Genomic DNA, 22742 nt, shown 5'->3' with positions numbered 1-22742 from the left:
TATTTTCATTTTTGCCTTAAGTAACCATCTCTCTTATGTAACCATACAAAACGTAACATATCACACTAATTTGAGCGTTACAGATTTACCCTTACTATGTTACGTTTAGTCTATGAGACCATGCTGGTTTGACAAGCACTACTGTCCAACAACAGTGGGGCTACCTACAGTGGTTCTTCCTTTAAAAGTTGTGTTATACTGCAGCACAGCTTGCAGTGCATGTAGCTGTATGCCTAAGAGTCCAGTTTACTGTAGCTGTTTGAGCATAACTTACTTATTGGCATAAAGGCCTACTTCAATATACTGTATATCAATCAATCATTAATTAATTTGTGCATGCCATCACACAGCATACAAGTCATCCATGTCTTTATACATGTCAAGCATTTCATTTATAAAACAAAATAACAAAGGGAGCCTTGAATAATTAAACAATGAATAAATCGCAACATGTCGGCAAAAGCCATTGAATTCATTTGACTGTTTTTAATATTGGCTGTACTAGAGACTTTAAAACCTTTTTTTGTTAGAACAGACTATATGGGATTGATTATAATTTGTTTGTAAATTATTATTGTATTTATTGTGCTGTTTATACTGTTAGAAATTGAGCTCGATTAAATTGAATAATATTTTGGTGTTTCTATTCCAAGAAAAACAAATATGCATTTTACAGTAGCCTATGTAGGCCTCAGAGTTTCCGTCGGGAAAATATGTCTCTGTACAACGTGATCGGTCGGGTGGTAGGGCTAGGCTACTAAGCGACTGTGAGTGAAGAGCAAAATAATCCTAACATTTCCACACCCTAATTGTAGGCTAACCAATACCCAAACGGAGATTCAGTGAAAATAAAAATCTGATTATTTATCAAGACCAGTCCCCATGCTTGTCTCAAAGCAGCGCGAAACGGTACTGAAATAGTTGACCATGCGGGTAGGCTATTGCTTCAAATCCTATTATAACAATTGGAAGACTTTGGGTGTTTCAGTATGCAACAATTTGTTGCCTTCAATTGCATTAACCTACTTTATTCCAATATTTCTGTCATTCAGTGATATTTATTCCCATAGTAATTCGCTATGGATCCATCCAGATGTGGTTAGAACACAGTGTATGTGGTGGGTTATGCAAAGAGATGGGTGAAGTGACATGCCTCGCAAATATCTATGAATATGTTTAAAGTCCCTAAACTCGGCAAGAGACTCTTTACCAGTGCCACCAGATTTTTCTTTCTATTGTTCTTATCTACAGTTGAAGTCGGAAGTTTACATACACTTAGGTTGGAGTCATTAAAACTCGTTAATCAACCACTCCACAAATGTCTTGTTAACAAACTATAGTTTTGGCAAGTCGGTTAGGACATCTACTTTGTGCATGACACAAGTAATTTTTCCAACAATTGTTTACAGACAGATTAATTCACTTATAATTCACTGTATCACAATTCCAGTGGGTCAGAAGTTTACATACACTAAATTGACTGTGCCTTTAAACAGCTTGGAAAATTCCAGAAAATGATGTCATGGATTTAGAAGCTTCTGATAGGCTAATTGACATAAATTGAGTCAATTGGAGGTGTACCTGTGGATGTATTTCAAGGCCTACCTTCAAACTCAGTGCCTCTTTGCTTGAAATCATGGGAAAATCAAAAGAAATCAGCCAAATAAATGGTAGACCTCCACAAGTCTGGTTCATCCTTGGGAGCAGTTTCCAAACGCCTGAAGGTACCACGTTTATCTGTACAATCAATAGTACGCATGTATAAACACCATGGGACCACGCAGCCATCATACCGCTCAGGAAGGAGACGCGTTCTGTCTCCTAGAGATGAACGTACTTTGGTGCGAAAAGTGCAAATCAATTCCAGAATAACAGCAAAGGACCTTGTGAAGATGCTGGAGGAAACAGGTATAAAAGTATCTATATCCACAATAAAACGAGTCCTATATTGACATAACCTAAAAGGCCGCTCAGCAAGGAGGAAGCCACTGCTCCAAAACAACCATAAAAAAGCCAGACTACGGTTTACAACTGCACATGGGGACAAAGATTGTACTTTTTGGAGAAATGTCCTCTGGTCTGATTAAACAAAAATAGAACTGTTTGGCCATAATGACCATTGTTATGTTTGGAGGAAAAAGGGGAACGCTTGCAAGCCGAAGAACACCATCTCAACCGTGAAGCACGGGGGTGGCAGCATCATGCTGTGGGGGTGCTTTGCTGCAGGAGGGTCTGGTGCACTTCACAAAATAGATGGCATCATGAGGAAGGAAAATGATGTGGATATATTGAAGCAACATCTCAAGACATCAGTCAGGAAGTTAAAACTTGGTCGCAAATGGGTCTTCCAAATGGACAATGACCCCAAGCATACTTCCAAAGTTGTGGCAAAATGGCTTAAGGACAACAAAGTCAAGGTATTGGAGTGGCCATCACAAAGCCCTGACCTCAATCCTATAGAAAATGTGTGGGCAGAACTGAAAAAGCGTGTGCGAGCAAGGAGGCCTACAAACCTGACTCAGTTACACCAGCTCTGTCAGGAGGAATGGGCCAAAATTCACCCAACTTATTGTGGGAAGCTTGTGGAAGGCTACCCAAAACATTTGACCCAAGTTAAACAATTTAAAGGCAATGATACCAAATACTAATTGAGTTTATGTCAACTTCTGACCCACTGGGATGTGATGAAAGAAATAAAAGCTAAAATAAAAATTTTTCTCTACTATTATTCTGACATTTCACATTCTTAAAATAAAGTGGTGGTCCTAACTGACCTAAGATATGGAATTTTTACTAGGATTAAATGTCAGGAATTGTGAAAAACTGAGTTTAATTTGGCTAAGGTGTGTGTAAACTTCCCACTTCAACTGTATTCGGTAACATTCCACAAGTAAATGTAATAAATAAAACACCATTAAATAGCTCAGGTATTGAAAATATGTTAAACTTTAATTTGTATTTCTTTTTAAATCTGTGCTTAGTAGTGGAGGCTTCATGGCTTCGTCATCAACTTGTTAATTTAGGAGACATCACTTGGGCATATTCAGTCAACATATATTTTAAGAATATAATGGAATATAACAGACCATTTTCATTTATCTTAGAATAAAAACCTTACAGTGTAACAACAGTTTTAGTAAGTAATAAGTTACGGTCCAGTTACAGCTTCTCTGACAAAGTACAGTGGGAAAAAAAAAGTATTTAGTCAGCCACCAATTGTGCAAGTTCTCCCACTTAAAAAGATGAGAGAGGCCTGTAATTTTCATCATAGGTACACGTCAACTATGACAGACAAAATGAGGAAAAAAATACAGAAAATCACATTGTAGGATTTTTAATGAATTTATTTGCAAATTATGGTGGAAAATAAGTATTTGGTCAATAACAAAAGTTTCTCAATACTTTGTTATATACCCTTTGTTGGCAATGACACAGGTCAAACGTTTTCTGTAAATCTTCACAAGGTTTTCATACACTGTTGCTGGTATTTTGGCCCATTCCTCCATGCAGATCTCCTCTGGGCAACACAGACTTTCAACTCCCTCCAAATATTTTCTATGGGGTTGAGATCTGGAGACTGGCTAGGCCACTCCAGGACCTTGAAATGCTTCTTACGAAGCCACTCCTTCGTTGCCCGGGCGGTGTGTTTGGGATCATTGTCATGCTGAAAGACCCAGCCACGTTTCATCTTCAACGCCCTTGCTGATGGAAGGAGGTTTTCACTCAAAATCTCACGATACATGGCCCCATTCATTCTTTCCTTTACACGGATCAGTCGTCCTGGTCCCTTTGCAGAAAAACAGCCCCCAAAGCATGATGTTTCCACCCCCATGCTTCACAGTAGGTATGGTGTTCTTTGGATGCAACTCAGCATTCTTTGTCCTCCAAACACGACGAGTTGAGTTTTTACCAAAAAGTTCTATTTTGGTTTCATCAGACCATATGACATTCTCCCAATCCTCTTCTGGATCATCCAAATGCACTCTAGCAAACTTCAGACGGGCCTGGACATGTACTGGCTTAAGCAGGGGGACACGTCTGCACTGCAGGACTTGAGTCCCTGGCGGCGTAGTGTGTTACTGATGGTAGGCTTTGTTACTTTGGTCCCAGCTCTCTGCAGGTCATTCACTAGGTCCCCCCGTGTGGTTCTGGGATTTTTGCTCACCGTCTTTGTGATCATTTTGACCCCACGGGGTGAGATCTTGCGTGGAGCCCCAGATCGAGGGAGATTATCAGTGGTCTTGTATGTCTTCCATTTCCTAATAATTGCTCAGACAGTTGATTTCTTCAAACCAAGCTGCTTACCTATTGCAGATTCAGTCTTCCCAGCCTGGTGCAGGTCTACAATTTTGTTTCTGGTGTCCTTTGACAGCTCTTTGGTCTTGGCCATAGTGGAGTTTGGAGTGTGACTGTTTGAGGTTGTGGACAGGTGTCTTTTATACTGATAATAAATTCAAACAGGTGCCATTAATACAGGTAACGAGTGGAGGACAGAGGAGCCTCTTAAAGAAGAAGTTACAGGTCTGTGAGAGCCAGAAATCTTGCTTGTTTGTAGGTGACCAAATACTTATTTTCCACCATAATTTGCAAATAAATTCATAAAAAATCCTACAATGTGATTTTCTGGATTTTTTTTCTCAATTTGTCTGTCATAGTTGACGTGTACCTATGATGAAAATTACAGGCCTCTCTCATCTTTTTAAGTGGGAGAACTTGTACAATTGGTGGCTGACTAAATACTTTTTTCCCCCACTGTATAAACAAAAAAAAGTGTATTTGTTTTACTATGCGTGCGGGTCAGAGGAAGAGCAATCAAAACGATTTTTTAAATTATTTATTAGCCTAGTGGATATAAGTATTTTAGGCATATCATGTGAATTAGGCCTCATGTAAAATCATTGTCAAAAGCGCAAGACAAACAGGTGCTGTTAGATTACAATATAATTTATCTGCCAGTTTGGAACAGTGTAAACAATACTAAATAAAGTATAAGTAATACCACAGAGTCTGTTCTAATGAAAAAAACAATTGTAAAGTCTTTAATACAGCATAGCAAAGTTTAAAAACAGCCGGTTGTGAAATTCCTTTATCCGACATTTTGCGGTTGCATGAGGCTTGTTGATCACAGAATCTGTACAGTGAGGGAAAAAAGTATTTGATCCCCTGCTGATTTTGTACGTTTGACCACTGACAAAGAAATGATCAGTCTATAAATTTAATGGTAGGTTTATTTGAACAGTGAGAGACAGAATAACAACAACAAAATCCAGAAATACGCATGTCAAAAATGTTATAAATTGATTTGCATTTTAATGAGGGAAATAAGTATTTGACCCCCTCTCAATCAGAAAGATTTCTGGCTCCCAGGTGTCTTATATACAGGTAATGAGCTACAGCTACTTTCGTTTGAATTATTATGTGGATTATAATAAATTAATATATTTGTAGGGGTTGATGCATTTTTTGTTAGGGTAAATCTGGTCTGTGATATTGAGTTAGAAATGTAAAACTTTAGAGTACTTAAGCATCAATTACATTGCAAGTTTACCCTTTTTTGGCCTTTAGGCTACACTTTACAATAGGACTCAACTCTGACTGACCGCAGCATCTATCGGTAGTCTAAACTGTGGCACAAATTGGGTGATTTTTCACACCTAGCCGAGTTATTAGACAAACCTTTTGTAAATTAATGAAGGTGTGAATGTTTCAGTCAGTCTCTCCCCTATTGCACTAGAGTCCTGCATCAGGCAAAAAAAAATCAGCTGGCGGGTGGTCCCGGAGTTGAGAGAGAACTTGGGTAAATACAATGGTGCAATACACTTGACATGTGGACTGACGATTTTCGAAAAATAGGATACTTGGGCCTTAAAGCCCATTACATAAACAAAGAGTGGATGTTAGCCACCACGGAGTGGGAGAGTGCAGCTCAAACCTGCAGATAACGTAAGGCCAGCTATTGTGAAAGAATACTTGTGGATCTTGTTGATTTCCTCTATCGCTTCAAGAGGCCTACTGTCCACCTGGTAATTGCGTGGTTCCAAAGGATAAAGCTTCACCTTCAGATGGATGTGTGGTTTCAGAGAGAAGCCAGATGCGAGCCTGCAACCAGGCACAGTGGATGACATCCTTTTCCTGCACAGCAATTTGAAGAAATCCAGTGATAAATGGACTGTTTTTGATGTTATTGTTTTACTACAGTGGGGAAATTTTTTATTTAGTCAGCCACCAATTGTGCAAGTTCTCCCACTTAAAAAGATGAGAGAGGCCTGTAATTTTCATCATAGGTACAGAAAATCACATTGTAGGATTTTTAATGAATTTATTTGCAAATTATGGTGGAAAATAAGTATTTGGTCAATAACAAAAGTTTCTCAATACTTTGTTATATACCCTTTGTTGGCAATGACACAGGTCAAACGTTTTCTGTAAGTCTTCACAAGGTTTTCACACACTGTTGCTGGTATTTTGGCCCATTCCTCCATGCAGATCTCCTCTAGAGCAGTGATGTTTTGGGGCTGTCGCTGGGCAACACGGACTTTCATCTCCCTCCAAAGATTTTCTATGGGGTTGAGATCTGGAGACTGGCTAGGCCACTCCAGGACCTTGAAATGCTTCTTACGAAGCCACTCCTTCGTTGCCCGGGCAGTGTGTTTGGGATCATTGTCATGCTGAAAGACCCATCCACGTTTCATCTTCAATGCCCTTGCTGATGGAAGGAGGTTTTCACTCAAAATCTCACGATACATGGCCCCATTCATTCTTTCCTTTACACGGATCAGTCGTCCTGGTCCCTTTGCAGAAAAACAGCCCCAAAGCATGGATGTTTCCACCCCCATGCTTCACAGTAGGTATGGTGTTCTTTGGATGCAACTCAGCATTCTTTGTCCTCCAAACACGACGAGTTGAGTTTTTACCAAAAAGTTCTATTTTGGTTTCATCTGACCATATGACATTCTCCCAATCCTATTCTGGATCATCCAAATGCACTCTAGCAAACTTCAGACGGGCCTGGACATGTACTGGCTTAAGCAGGGGGACACGTCTGGCACTGCAGGATTTGAGTCCCTGGCGGCGTAGTGTGTTACTGATGGTAGGCTTTGTTACTTTGGTCCCAGCTCTCTGCAGGTCATTCACTAGGTTCCTCTGTGTGGTTCTGGGATTTTTGCTCACCGTTTTTGTGATCATTTTGACCCCACGGGGTGAGATCTTGCATGGAGCCACAGATCGAGGGAGATTATCAGTGGTCTTGTATGTCTTCCATTTCCTAATAATTGCTCCCACAGTTGATTTCTTCAAACCAAGCTGCTTACCTATTGCAGATTCAGTCTTCCCAGCCTGGTGCAGGCCTACAATTTTGTTTCTGGTGTCCTTTGACAGCTCTTTGGTCTTGGCCATAGTGGAGTTTGGAGTGTGACTGTTTGAGGTTGTGGACAGGTGTATTTTATACTGATAACAAGTTCAAACAGGTGCCATTAATACAGGTAATGAGTGGAGGACAGAGGAGCCTCTTAAAGAAGAAGTTACAGGTCTGTAAGAGCCAGAAATCTTGCTTGTTTGTGGGTGACCACTTATTTTCCACCATAATTTGCAAATAAATTCATTAAAAATCCTTCAATGTGATGTTCTGGATTTTTTTGTCTATCATAGTTGACGTGTACCTATGATGAAAATTACAGGCCTCTCTCATCTTTTTAAGTGGGAAACTTGCACAATTGGTGGCTGACTAAATACTTTTTTCCCCCACTGTATATTTATTTTTTGTCTAATATTAGAAGGCTCTTTAAAGCGATTTGAGTTGTCAATGTGCTGCATTGCATTGTGTAAAAAAAAATAATAATAATGGCATGGTTTATTTTTAGCCCAATGTTGAATAGACATGCAGACAAATTAATTAATGCCAAATTAATTACTGTCTGTAGTCATAAAAACAATTAGGCAAAATAAATTGATATTATTTGGTTGGGTAACTGATCGGCTCTCGGAACTCATTAAGAGGCGGCTTCTATTTTCAATATAATCATTCATTAAGAAGGTTAAACCCATAGGTCTTAGGCCTGCAGTAAATTAAATTAGATTACCAGGTTCATTTTTCATTAGGTTATAATAATCTATGCCTTCTGGGAATGTTATAAAGTCCAAAGGTTATGGGTGGAGTTAGAAAGTTGGCTGTAAGAAGTATTACAATGGAAAATAACTTTAAATCCGCCTGTCCGCATATTTCAAGACATGGCATATAAGGGTGCAGTGAGATGGGTTGGACGATACATTTCTCATCAATTATCTTGAAAAAAACGTATACTTAAAAACTGAAAATCAATCAATGTCAGCCTTTATCTAAATCTTCAAAGTGTGTGTGGGCAACGGCGAGAAACAAAATGGTGCAGTTTGAGGGCATGTGGCGGAGAGTGATGCGGGCGCTGGAGATTGGGGGGTGTGCAGGTGGGTCTGGGTAGGTGTGATGTAGTTGTCGTTTGTATGTGTATGTTTTGTATTGTCTAAAAAGATACAATTAAATCGTACAAAAAAAATGTAATTAGGAAAAATGACAAGCTTGCAACACGTGTCTGATTATTCATTATGAATAGGATTTATTTACGTTCTTCATTGTAACCACAATGTCACAAGTAATTGAACACACACAACATGAGCAGATTAACTTGGTCAAAACATTTCTTTAATAAAGACTATCAGAAAGAATGTTGGTACTTATTTATTTTGATCCAAAGCCATGAATGAGTGAGTCACTCAGCTTTATGCTGACAAATATAGCTTTATGCTGTGAAATAGCCTATTAAATAGGCCAAGCCTAAACAAATATATTAAATTAACTAAATAGTACATTTCATAAATAAATGAAGTAGCTCAGGTCTTGAAAATATGGGGAACCTTGTTTCCCTCCCTATCCTCGCTGAACTCTCTTTCATTCCGTTTCTTCACATCAGCAAAGAAGGACTCACTTTACATAGAGGGGCTATCACTCTTTCACACTGTGGTAAATAAAGCCAGTTTGTTATTTAGAATTATTTCTGTCTGTTTTTAGAGGGACAGAAACCAAAAGCCCACCGTGCCTATTTTTCGAAAATCGCCAGTCCACATGTCAAGTGTAATTGCGCCATTGTATTTATCCAAGTTCTCTCAACTCCGGGACCACCCGCCAGCTATTTTTTGTTGTTGTTGCCTGATACAGGACTCTAGTGCCAGAGAAGAGAGACTCTTGGACTGAAACATTCACACCTCCATTAATTTACGAAAAGGTAGTCAATTTGTGCCACAGTTCTGACTACCGATAGATCAGCGTTCTAACTCCCCCTTGTGATAGTGTGGTGCAGTGACATAATTACGCAATTTACCACAATCTGCCACCATCTACCACAAATGGTTGCGGCATAAGCTCGAAGGTTTTAATTGAGGAACCACTGTGGTAGCCAATATCAGGGTGACAGTCACAGTAAGCACAGTAAAAACAGTACACCGATCATCAATACTTTTAATCAAAAATAAATAATTGTCAGTTTTATAACTGAACATTTACAATTATTTGTGTAAAACTAACAGTGAAATATGTCTCAGACTCAAGCAGAAGTCCAAACTCTCCCGATATGGTAGCTCAAATGTATGGTTGTTGGGTGGTAAGAAACGGAAGAAAAAAACTGCTCAATCAAAACCGTCTAACCTATAGCAGAGCGCTTTCGACACACTCACTCCTTTCCACACGCCCACTATTTTCCTTTCGACACACCCACTCGCCCATACTGCACTTGTAGCTGCTCTCTCTTTGTCTCTGGGGAACAAGTCTCATACACTGTAGTAGTATTTTCTTTCAAAACCACAAGCTAAGTTGTCTCGCTGGTATATTTTTTCATGAAATTTTTTTGCCATGCTGTTTTGGTAAAAAAATATTTATTTCATAAGGTTGCCAAAGTCACTGCTTATAACTTCCTGTGTGTATCAGGGGATGTGGATTACATTTCAATACTGTTACTGTTACTACCTCAGAGATCTGGTTGAGGAAAGTTGCCTCAGGGTAGGTTACTGTATGTCTTTATTCTACCTGGTGTCACAGTATATTCTGTCCCCCTCCAAAGTGCCTACCTCACCCAGATGGTGTGTCTGAATGATGTCACACTTCGCTTTTAGATCTGGGATACTCCAGAGGAGCCCACGATGCACTGGTGGTGTACGACATCAGCAAACAGGTAAAACGAACACGCACATGCACAAAGGCACACACACAAACACACACTGGATGTAGATTACATGTGCGCATACCTAATGCATGCGTGTGTGTGTGTGTGTGTTTAGGAGAGCTTCATAAGGTTCCAGATGTGGCTTAAGGAGCTGGAGAAGCACTGTATCCCAGGATCCATCGTGATGGTTCTACTAGGGAACAAGGGGGACCTTTCAGAGCTGCGCCAGGAGACATTACAGGTACTGTACTCACTGTATACAAACAACACACACACACATACATGTACACACTCTTGCATAGTCACACTTGCACCCACCCTCATAACACATCCACATACAGTGTACATGTAACAGCACACAAACACATTCTGTAGGGAGACTATAGGGAGTCATACATATGTCGCACGTGGATATTGACTGCATTCCTATATGATGACGATTCTGACATAAACATCCCTTCCCCCATCCTACAAACCTATACACATTGTACTGTACTTTCACATTGGTCACCACGTGTCAGCAATGCAACTTCCCACTCATATTCGATTACTATTTGATCCTCTCTATTTATTTCATAGGAAGGACATAGTCTTGCCATTGACAGAGGCTTGCTTTTTATGGAGACCTTGGTCAAGTCAGGGAATCAAGTCAGTGAACTGATGCTGGCTATTGGTAAGTAGTTGGGCATCTGTAAGAATTGTCATTGTACTCAATATATATATATTATAATATTTCCCAATTTCTGTTCTTTGATATTCAAAATTGCGACATAAAATGTTTTCTAACAGCTTTGAATGTGTAGGTCTGAAGATAGACCACTAGAGAGCAGCAGATACAGACAGAAACATATATATATTGGACCCTTATGTGTGTTGTATGTGTATGTGTGTGTGTGTGTGTGTGTGTTGTTGTTGTGAAGAGAGATTGTTACGTTCCCCAGTTTCTATGTTGTGGTTTGTGTATTTACATGTAGGTATTTCAGGAAATGGGTTCCTGAAATTCCCCAACAAGCAGCTGATTGGTTAAAAACATTGATAATTGGAGAGCTAACACCGCACCCTCGTCAGGACGCAGCTGTCTCCAATTTAACAACTCCTCCTGAAGCTATATAAGCCCCAGTTGCTCAGAAAAGGCAGGAAAAAGGGGAACTAATTGCTGAGAGGTACAGCATGTTGGTTATATGCTAAGAGTTGGTATGTACTATGTTGTTGTTGCTCTGAGAACCAATTATAATGTTTTGTGTTAGTTTGTGGCTCAGAGTTTCTATAATGTCCTGAGTTAGTTTTTCTCAGGTTTTTGTTGTGAACCAGTTTATGCTATTTTTGTTTCATTTGTTCCCAAGGGGGGAAGGGGAAGGCACCTAGGGAGTGCTTAGGCAAGAGGCCCGCGGGCATACATTACCCGTAGAAGTTGACTGTCTATAAACACTAGGAAAGACCTGGGCGGACCATCCCTTGTATTTTGGTTAGTGCACCAGGTGGTGCTAGTTCAGTAAGTAGTGGGTAGGCAGGTAAGGTAGGAGAGGGGGCTTTGATATTTACTTTCTTTGCTTTGGTTCCGTCCAGCCCCTTTTCCCCAAACTTACCGTGCGAAGGAATAAATTCCCTGTTAACGGTATTCTCTGCCTTTTGTCATCCTTACTCACACCTACAGTCCCATACCTCTTTCACACCACGGAGAGTTGAGTTGTAGCAGGGTGTTGCGTTCCCTCTTCCGAGAGGCGTGCGTAACAGAGATGATAAGATTACAGACCCTAATGGAACTGCAGTTCCCCCATGACCTTTTAGTTTGCTCACCCGAATGTGAAATCCTTAAGGGAAGAGGAGAAACTATGTTCAAAGATTTAAGGTTAACCTAAATCGAACCTTGCCTTATTTGTACAAGAGAACTCTTTGGGAATGTTAAAGTGCATCCGATTGCCCTTACCAATATCTTTTACTTTGTGCATCTTTGTATATTTTCTGTATCTTTTACTTATGTGCAGTGCATTCGGAAAGTATTCAGACCCTTTCTCTTTTTCCACATTTGTGACTTGTTTCAGGAAACTAGGCATATGTCGCGCGTCACTACTTCACAGGAGCGGCATTTGAACGTAAACTTTCTTTAAAAATCTAAATATGTTTTTTTGGCAGAAATGCCTTCTGGAACATGTGAACTTTAATGTGCCTTAATAACAAACTTGTATGCCATCTGTAAATACAAATACGTTTGTTAAATTATGAGCCTAGTTGGTTTAGCCACGGAAAAAGACAGCAACTCATCTCTCGGCATGTCCAGCCCACTCAATATCTCAGCCAAGCATCGCTAGCGGGAGTTCGGATTTGTCTGCCATGTAGCAGACTTCTGTCTATAACATGAGCTGGTCAGTATGTGTAGGTAATCCTTTCTAACACAGTTTTTTTTAAAGATATCACGTAGTAGAACTGCATAAGTGTTGCTCTCCACTTTCTAGAGTTTTGAAATCAGTGGAATTATAGTATGATGGCTAAGGAGATATATTCTGGCATTTGATTGCAAATATGCAGACGGAGTCGAAAAGAGAACACACAGAAGGCTGTTGTATAAAACACCTGTCTCCGGATTACATCTTCAAACTAAGGGCAACAATGGCATCCGTGACAGAGGGAGAAGCGTCCATCCATGTATAAGGGTAAGATAGTCTAGCTAGCTAGCTACATTTTCAGATATTACACGTTTCTAATTATGTCAGAAAGTATTTTCATTTCAAGTTAAAGTGTACTGTTAGCTAGCTAGCTAACGTTAGCAGGCTGGCTCGCTAGCTAACATTACGTGTGTGATCTGTGTAGTAATATTATTCGTATCTCAGAGCCATTTGCATTGCTAGTTATAGCCTAACCTGGTTGGTTAGCTACCTGCAGATTCATGCGTTGGGATTACAGTTAATTGTTTAGCTAGCTAGCTAGCTACATGTCTAAACAAAAGACTCCACTATGCAATTAACTATTTCAATAGAATGTTCATGATGTCACTGTGACAACTGTCGATAGACGTAGCTGGTAAATTCACTCTGCCTGTCTACTCCGATTTCAGAGCAATCTCATCTGAGTGTGCCAGAGCACAGAATAACTGACGAATTTACGAACGCTCTACACCCGTTGAATATGGTCAGCGTCAGTAAACGTTGGCAAAAAGCATAATTAAATTGTTGCAAGCAGCACAGTTGCAGTCACCAAAGCTCTGGATAACATAAAAACAGCCTAACCAGCTCTTCTAGGGCGAGTAAAATGGTCAGAGTGAGTTGTTCTCTCATTTGTGTCTGGAAGTAGCTAGCAAGCTAGCCAACATTAGCTAGTTAGCTTGGGTGCTTGACTGCTGTTGTTAGGTCAGAACACTCAGATCAACCCTACTCCTCGTCCAGTGTGTGCTCTGAATGCTCAGAGAGCGAAACGCTCTGAATTTACAAACGGACAATCTGACAACGCTCTGAGTTTACGAATGCACAGAGCACACTCTGGCACTCTAGATTACATTTAGGAACACACCCGTAGTATAAGCCAGCTTTAGTCTTGAAATCTTTGGTTGTTTAGTACATAGCCTCACATGTGACTCCTTAAAGAGATGGGTGGGGCTAAAGCGTAAGAGGCTGTGAACGATGCTGAATGTGTGTAGACAAAGAAGAGCTCTCCAGTAGGTTCCAAAACATTCAAGGGCCATTTTCTCAAAAGTGAGGTTACAAGTACATCGACTTTCAAAGCAGAATTACTTTCCCATTGTTCCTCAACGGTAGTGTATGATATACCATTTTATAGCTCTGAGTCTCTACTTTTATCCAATGTAAAAAACACCATTTCAAATGTTGCTATATAAGACCGAATCGAGCTGGTCGGTCACATTTTGTTACGTTACAGCCTTATTCTAAAATTGATTAAATACATGTTTTTCCTCATCAATATACACACAATACCCCATAATGACAAAGTGAAAACAGGTTTTTAGAAATGTTTGCAAATATAAGGTCCAACAGTTGACAGTGCATGTCAGAGCAAAAACCAAGCCAAGAGGTCGAAGGAATTGTCTGTAGAGCTTGTGTCGAGGCACAGATCTGGGGAAGGGTACCAAAAAATTTATGCAGTATTTAAGGTCCCCAAGAACACAGTGGCCTCCATCATTCTGAAATGGAAGAAGTTTGGAACAACCAAAACTCTTCCTAGAGCTGGCCGCCTGAGGAGAAGGGCCTTGGTCACGGAGGTGACCAAGAACCCGATGGTCACTCTGACAGAGCTCCAGAGTTCCTGTGTGGTGATGGGAAAACTTTCCAGAAGGACAACCATCTCTGCAGCACTCCACCAATCAGGCCTTTATGGTAGAGTGGCCAGATGGAAGCCACTCCTCAGTAAAAGACACATGACAGCCCACTTGGAGTTTGCCAAAAGGCACAAAAAGAACTCTCAGACCATGAGAAACAAGATTTGCTGGTCTGATGAAACCAAGATTGAACTCTTTGGCCTGAATACCAAGCATCACGTCTGGAGGAAACCTGACACCATCCCTACAGTGAAGCATGGTGGTGGCAGCATCATGCTGTAGGGATATTTTTCAGCGGCAGGGACTGGGAGACTAGTCAGGATCGAGGGAAAGATGAACAGAGTAAAGTACAGAGAAATCCTTGATGAAAACCTGCTCCAGAGCGCTCAGGACCTCAGAGTGGGGCAAAGGTTTACCTTCCAACAGGACAACATAGGAGTGGCTTTGGGACAAGTCTCTGAATGTCCTTGAGTGGCCCAGCCACAACCTGGACTTGAACCCGATCGAACATCTCTGGAGAGACCTGAAAATAGCTGTGCAGCGACGCTCCCAATCCAACCTGACAGACCTTGAGAGGATCTGTAGAGAAGAATGGGAGAAACTCCCCAAATACAGGTGTGCCAAGCTTGTAGCATCATACCCAAGAAGATTAGAGGCTGTAATCACTGCCAAAGGTGCTTCAACAAAGTACTAAGTAAAGGGTCTGAATATTTATGTAAATGTGATATTTCAGTTTCTTTTCAATATACATTTGCAAAAATGTCTAAAAACCAGTTTTTGCTTTGTCATTATGGAGTATTGTGTGTAGATTGATGAGGGGGGAAAAACAATTTAATCAATTTTAGAATACGGCTATAACGTCACAAAATGTGGAAAAAGTGAATGGAACATTAAAGATAATTGAGTCTTGATAAGGCACCAATCGTATCTTTGACCGTGATTGCCCGTGGACAAACCTCCTAACCAGACTCTAAAACGTACCATCTGAAAAAGAGAAGGGTTATGGCATAAACCACAAAAATTACATATTTTGAGAATGGTGCTGTGTAACTGCTAATGCCAAGTCAATAGACAGTGCTTACCCATAATAGTCAGGGAGAGGAACCAATATTAAAAGAATATAGCCTCTCTGATGTTCATAACAGAAATGCAACGACAAAGTTGTGCCGGACAAATACATTTCAGTTTGTTGACAATGCTAATCTCGGATGGTGTCAGTATGAATTTGACTGAGCATACTTTGAGGCTTAAAGACCCAGTGCAGTCAATATTTTTTTTTTTCCTGTATTTTATATCATATTGTACAACAGCTGACAAAACTAACACTGTGAAAGTTTGAAACAATTTGACCAGTGTTATTTCCTGATAGTTGCTGGTTGAAAATACAGTCTACACAGGACCTTTTTAATCAGCAGGTTGCATGGGCGGGACTTTCGGATTTCCATGGTTACATCACCATGCGGTAAATTGGTTAATAGTCCAATAACAAAGAGAGTTCCAAACCTCTCTGCCAATAACAGCTAGTTTTCAGTTTTCCCCTCCCCACTCAGACCACTCACAGATAGTCCTAGCAAAATTCTGTCTTGAGAAATAGTTTTTAGCTAGAAAGCTATTTTTGCTAATTTCAATGGTAATCTATTAAACTGAAGTACCTAATTGTAACCCAGAAATGATTTGATGATATAAAAACGGCTGCATTGGGCTTTTAAATAAAGGCAGATATTCAACGGATACCAATTAGATACAGTGTCCCTCTGTACCCCCAGAGCCAAGCCCAGAAGAATGATCCTGAGGGAGCTGGGTGGGTCGTATTCATTATGGCACATGAGCCTCTGTCAAATGAAATACATGTGTGTGTCAAAAATGTATACCATGACACAAACAATATCACTGCCTGTGTGTGAAAGTGTCAGTGTTTATGTATGTACTATACACATGCGTGAGTGTGTGTACTGATAATGTGTCTATGTGTATGTGTGGGTTAGAGTGTGAATCTGCCTCTTTCGAGTGGCAATCTACAGCCATAGCAGACATTGACAGATGTTCTTGAACCCAAAGAAAGTTTGTGTGTGTGTGTGTGTGTTTGTGCATGTGTGTGTGTGCAGAGAGAGCCTGTTCATCGTTATGTTTTACTGGCATCAGTCTATATTCTATGATGTTAGAAGTACAGTCCCTCCCACAGAGTCCCACCACTTTGCATCAGCATGGGACTCCATCTATTCCAATATTTGTGCTTTTATTTGTTCTCCTGTCTTCTCAAGACACTCAAGCAGTATTTTCTCCCAGGATCGTTCCAAGTTTCCAGCAGAAGGCTGCATCTTATTTCTTGCTGATTGAAAACATGGGTAAACATTGGCTTAAGAATGACTATCGAAAGAGAGATATGGGATTTAAATATAGAATATGGGATTTAGTTGACAGAGAACAAACTTCTGAAGCGCCAAATGGACTGCTGGGTTGTGTTCATTAGGGCACGCAATAGAAAATGAAAAAATTGTTTTTTTTGCAATGGAAAACCAAAATGAGCGTTTCTTATTGGATATGTCCCGGTAGTGCCTCCTTGTTTCAGTCCGTTTTCTTCCATTTGGTGCCTAATGAGCACGTCCCTGGTCTTCATTGTGTTTAGGCACATTTCTTCTCTTTACAACAGGAGTATAGCCTACCTGGCTGGCATGAAAATGAACCATGGAAAAAGCATCCTCCATATGCTATATAAGTGCATAGATGACATGTATTTTTTTCCCCTGTCCCTGTTCGAGACAGGTGCATGATAATGGTCCATTCTAAATCAAAACAAATTTCACACATATATTATTTAGTATATGTAAAGACAAGATTACAACAAGAATAGTCTGATGGGTGACAATATTAGCCTATCACTTGTGAATTATATACAGTGAGGGGAAAAAAGTATTTGATCCCCTGCTGATTTTGTACGTTTGCCCACTGACAAAGACATGATCAGTCTATAATTTTAATGGTAGGTTTATTTGAACAGTGAGAGACAGAATAACAACAAAAAAAATCCAGAAAAACACATGTTATAAATTGATTTGCATTTTAATGAGGGAAATAAGTATTTGACCCCTCTGCAAAACATGACTTAGTACTTGGTGGCAAAACCCTTGTTGGCAATCACAGAGGTCAGATGTTTCTTGTAGTTGGCCACAAGGTTTGCAAACATCTCAGGAGGGATTTTGTTCCACTCCTCTTTGCAGATCTTCTCCAAGTCATTAAGGTTTCGAGGCTGACGTTTGGCAACTCGAACCTTCAGCTCCCTCCACAGATTTTCTATGGGATTAAGGTCTGGAGACTGGCTAGGCCACTCCAGGACCTTAATGTGCTTCTTCTTGAGCCACTCCTTTGTTGCCTTGGCCATGTGTTTTGGGTCATTGTTATGCTGGAATACCCTTTCACGACCCATTTTCAATGCCCTGGCTGAGGGAAGGAAGTTCTCACCCAAGATTTGACGGTACATGGCCCCGTCCATCGTCCCTTTGATGCGGTGAAGTTGTCCTGTACCCTAAGCAGAAAAACACCCCCAAAGCATCATGTTTCCACCTCCTTGTTTGACGGTGGGGATGGTGTTATTGGGGTCATAGGCAGCATTCCTCCTCCTCCAAACACGGCAAGTTGAGTTGATGCCAAAGAGCTCGATTTTGGTCTCATCTGACCACAACACTGTCACCCAGTTCTCCTCTGAAACATTCAGATGTTCATTGGCAAACTTCAGACGGGCCTGTATATGTGCTTTCTTGAGCAGGGGGACCTTGCGGGCGCTGCAGGATTTCAGTCCTTCACGGCGTAGTGTGTTACCAATTGTTTTCTTGGTGACTATGGTCCCAGCTGCCTTGAGATCATTGACAAGATCCTCCCGTGTAGTTCTGGGCTGATTCCTCACCGTTCTCATGATCATTGCAACTCCACGAGGTGAGATCTTGCATGGAGCCCCAGGCCGAGGGAGATTGACAGTTATTTTGTGTTTCTTCCATTTGCGAATAATTGCACCAACTGTTGTCACCTTTTCACCAAGCTGCTTGCCGATGGTCTTGTAGCCCATTCCCATCCATTGCAAAAAACCCATGCCTTTTGTTTGCGACTTTTTCAAATCACAGTCTCACACCTTATGTATCCTAGCCCATAGGCCTATATGTTTTGATAAATCAGATCAAATCTAATGTTATTTGCCACATGTGCCGACTACAACAGGTGTAGACGTTACAGTGAAATGCTTACTTACAAGCCCTTAACCAACAATGCAGCTTTAAGAAAATAAAAGTGTTAAGTAAAAAATTGATAAGTAAAAAATAATTAAAGAGCAGCAGTAAAATAAAATAACAGTAGGGTGGCTATATACAGGGGATACCGGTACAGAGTCAATGTGTGGGGCACCGGTTAGTCGAGGTAATTGAGGTGATATGTAGGTTTGTATCACAACTAAAGTGGCCAAATAACTTCTTAAAATGAAGCACATTAATCCACTTTACAAAGGGTGTAGAGCCTAACTGGCATACATAAGCAGCACGTGAGTTTCAAGTTTGGGGAAGATAATATTCACCATAGATGGGATGGGATGAGGGAAGCTGAGGGTTGGGATGTGGATACAAGTGGGAGTGGAGTTGCTGGGCGGGGGATAGAAGTAAAAATAAAGTAAAAATAAACAAAACAAAAAATAAGTTTGAATGACACTGAGTGGCAACGCTGTTACATCCAATGCCTGTTGGCTGAGGCTGATGCCGCGCAGGTGCTTTTACACGTGTACCAATGCATATACACATGCTCGCATTCAAACGCACACATGTGAACACACATGGACACACACACACACACACACACATACACACATGTAAATAGTGCCAAACATGCACTCAAACATATACAGTTGGCCTTGCTGTTTAGATTTTTGCTGTCCTTGATGTCTTTTGTTTTTGCGTTGTTGTTTTCTGGTGTGTTCCTTTGTTTTTAAATTGTTTCTCTTTTGTTCATTTTCCTGGTTGTTGGTGCATTGGGGGAGGGGGGGCTTTGGGGGTGGGGAAAGGAGGGAGAGGTATTTTTGTTTATTATTTATTATTTAAACAATTTGGAGGGGGGGTCTTGGGGAACGGTGGGGGGATCTTGGAGGGTTGGTGGCCTGGCGGTTGGGAGCTTGGGCCGGTGGCCGATAGGTTGCTGGTTCGGGTGCCCCGTTATGACTTGGTGGGAGACCTGTCGACGTGCCCTTGGGCAGGGTGTTGACCATGGTTGCTTCTGTGGGTCGCTCTGGATGGGAGTCTGTTAGATGACTGAATGAATGTAAATGTTGAGCGACATCACTGCAGGTAGATTGTATGTTTTAATATTCACTAATAATAAAATATAATAAAAACATTTCAACAACATTAAAATCCATGTCTTAAACATTTCTACAATTTGAAATAGCAAAGAAAACGGGTAAACTGCACATTAACTAACTTTTCAGATTGTAAAGTGAGCTCCTATGCAGCTATTATCACTTAATTAATGTGCAAATCAATTCAATTCATACATTGGCTCATCTGGATGGAATGTTTTTATTTTGTGCTTCCCTCCCCTTCTTCGGCTCTCCCCATAGGAGAACCCTTTAAAGAACCCTTTTTGGTTCCAAGTAGAAACCTTTGGTTACAGTTAGAATATTTTTGGGTTCCAGGTAGAACTCCTTTGGGTTCCATGTAGAACCCTCTGTGGTTCTCCTATGGTGAGAGCCGAAGAACCCTTTTAGGTTCTAGAAAGCACCTTTTTTGAGTGTACACTAAATTATGCTAATAGTCCTAATATGATTAATTTTCTCCCTCCCAACACATGGCATAGGCATAGCTCAGTACTACAGTAGTACACTGGTTGAATTAACATAATGCAGGACACAAGACAGTTGAATAATGTTGAACTCGAAAATACCAAAAAGAGTTACAACAATTAATTCATTAAATGAGCACCCTGTCAAAACCGACCTGGCAATATTTAAGATTGAAATACTAAAACGTTGTCATTAACTTATTTATTTCATTGAATATACCCACATGGTAGTTATAGACTGCAATACATGGGTATAGGCTAACATCAACACATATAAAATACAATTTAGTTGAGAAAACAGAAGTATGAATGACAAGTAAGGTACATAATAGAAGAGAGGGGGATCCTCAGAGTCTTGGCAGAAGAAGGGTGATTCTTTTGTATCTCTTAGTTCTGGCGTGGAAGGCTTCTGTTTGCACCACGGATCCATAACTATGGCCGTGGAAGGGTGCATGTGTGGTTTCTGTAGGAGAGAGCAGAACACAAAGTGCCATTTATATCATGATAACAGACATAGAAATACAATTACATTATATGACACCACTTAGAATACAAACTATAAAGGCATCACTATAAATAACCATGTTACTACAAAGGGCTTAAACTAAAGCACCACTAGGTGGCAGTAGTAACCCAATGACTAGGCCATTACGAATGACTGAATGGATGGAATATGACTAATTCCTACAAAGACACTGGAAAGGGTGGGACCTAATACGACTACCAAATGAACATGCTCCAGCACCATCTTAGGCCTGACCAACTAATAATTACTAACTCTCTTAACAGGTCAAATACACCAAAAAGGCACACTAACGTGCATAATAACCAACTATTTAAGAAGATCATTTGTGGAAATGGGCAGGGTTTAGCAATCATTTTTGACGGTGTTAAGTAGTGATGATGAATCGATTTATCACTTTTAATTACAAATATACAGTACCAGTCAAAAGTTTGGACACAAGTCCTCATTCAAGGGTTTTTCTTCATTTTTTACTATTTTCTACAATGTACAATAACAGTGGAGACATCAAAGCTATGAAATAACATACGGAATCATGTCGTAACCATAATACATTTGAGATGTTAGATTCTTCAGAGTAGTCACCCTTTGCCTTGATGACAGCGTTGCACACTCTAGGCATTCTCTCAACCAGCTTCATGAGGTAGTCACCTGGAATGCATTTCAGTTAACAGGTGTGCCTTGTTAAAAGTTACTATACTATATATTCTCATCCACAATGTAACACAAAATAGCATTTCCAATAGTAAAATACTAAGGAGAAAATCTCAAATTTAGGAAGGTATTGTGAGATGAACAAAATGCACACTTTACAATTGCAAAGGTGTGACCTTTTATTGTTAAAACTCTTTCACAAAGGCTCATTGTTACAGAACTTTGTTCTTTTGAGAGACCCGTGTCCCTGGACATGTGAACAGACCTCAGTGATCTATGGCCCTCTATGCCATGTTGCTGAGTCAGGGGTTAGTACAATGGGGTTCACAGGTATAAAAAGAAAGGTTTTAAACCAGTAGGATAACAGTTCCACAGCAAGAGCAGCAGCAGAAGCACAGAGAGACGAAATGACCTCCACCGGCATGAACATGAACGGCAGAATCACCTTCTACGAGGACAGGAACTTCCAGGGGTCGTTCCTATGAGTGCAGCAGCGACTGCGCTGACATGTCCTCCTACCTGAGCCGCTGCCAATCCTGCAGGGTTGAGAGCGGCTGCTTCATGGTGTACGACCGCCCCAACTACATGGGAAACCAGTGGTTCATGAAGAGGGGAGAGTACCACGACTACCAGCGCATGATGGGAATGACCGACATCAGGTCCTGTCGCATGATCCCCATGCACAGAGGATCTTTCAGGATGAGGATCTACGAGAGGGAGAACTCGGAGGTCAGATGCACGAGATGATGGACGACTGTGACAACATCATGGATCGTTACCGCATGAACAACTGCATGTCCTGCAACGTTATGGACGGCCACTGGCTCATGTATGAGCAGCCCCAGTACAGAGGCAGGATGATGTACATGAGGCCTGGAGAGTACAGAAACTTCAACCAGATGGGCATGGGCATGAGGTTCATGAGCATGAGACGTATCAACGAGTCCTGTTACTAGATTTAGCTTTTACTGATGCAAATACGAGAAGCCATTGAATAAAAACATTGAAAAAAAGTAAATAAAAAAGAAATAAAAAAAGTTGTGATGATGACAAATACTTTACTCGGTAAGGTCACTCCTATAGAATTCTATGGTCACTCCCACTAAGGCCAACTTTGAATGGTTGATATCCCAGGCTTATATGTGCTGTGTGTGCAATAACCTGGGGATGACGTTTACACCAAGAAACACTTACCTTGATGAACCAACCTAAAGAAATTGAAAGTGCCTTGTTCCTCAGTACACAAACACGCACACAGCAAAAACGAGCCATACCGCACAGTGCTGGGCCCAGTCAAGTC

General features: G+C 40.7%; 1 protein-coding gene and 1 pseudogene across 1 annotated transcript; both read left to right on the top strand.

Moving 5' to 3' along the window:
* Nucleotides 1-8226: 8226 nt before the first annotated feature.
* On the top strand, nucleotides 8227-11492 carry LOC121536096 (ras-related protein Rab-17-like). The gene is given in 6 exon segments (XM_041843397.2): nucleotides 8227-8244; nucleotides 10138-10147; nucleotides 10150-10196; nucleotides 10303-10428; nucleotides 10767-10860; nucleotides 11162-11492. Coding segments are annotated over 6 exon segments (348 nt in total). The 3' UTR covers nucleotides 11215-11492.
* A 10342-nt stretch (nucleotides 11493-21834) lies between these two features.
* Nucleotides 21835-22518, top strand: LOC121536218 (annotated as a pseudogene).
* Nucleotides 22519-22742: the final 224 nt, after the last annotated feature.

Source organism: Coregonus clupeaformis, chromosome 23, assembly GCF_020615455.1.
Source record: "Coregonus clupeaformis isolate EN_2021a chromosome 23, ASM2061545v1, whole genome shotgun sequence".
Classification (NCBI taxonomy): Eukaryota; Metazoa; Chordata; class Actinopteri; order Salmoniformes; family Salmonidae; genus Coregonus; species Coregonus clupeaformis.
This window is presented reverse-complemented; position numbering and strand designations above follow the sequence as displayed.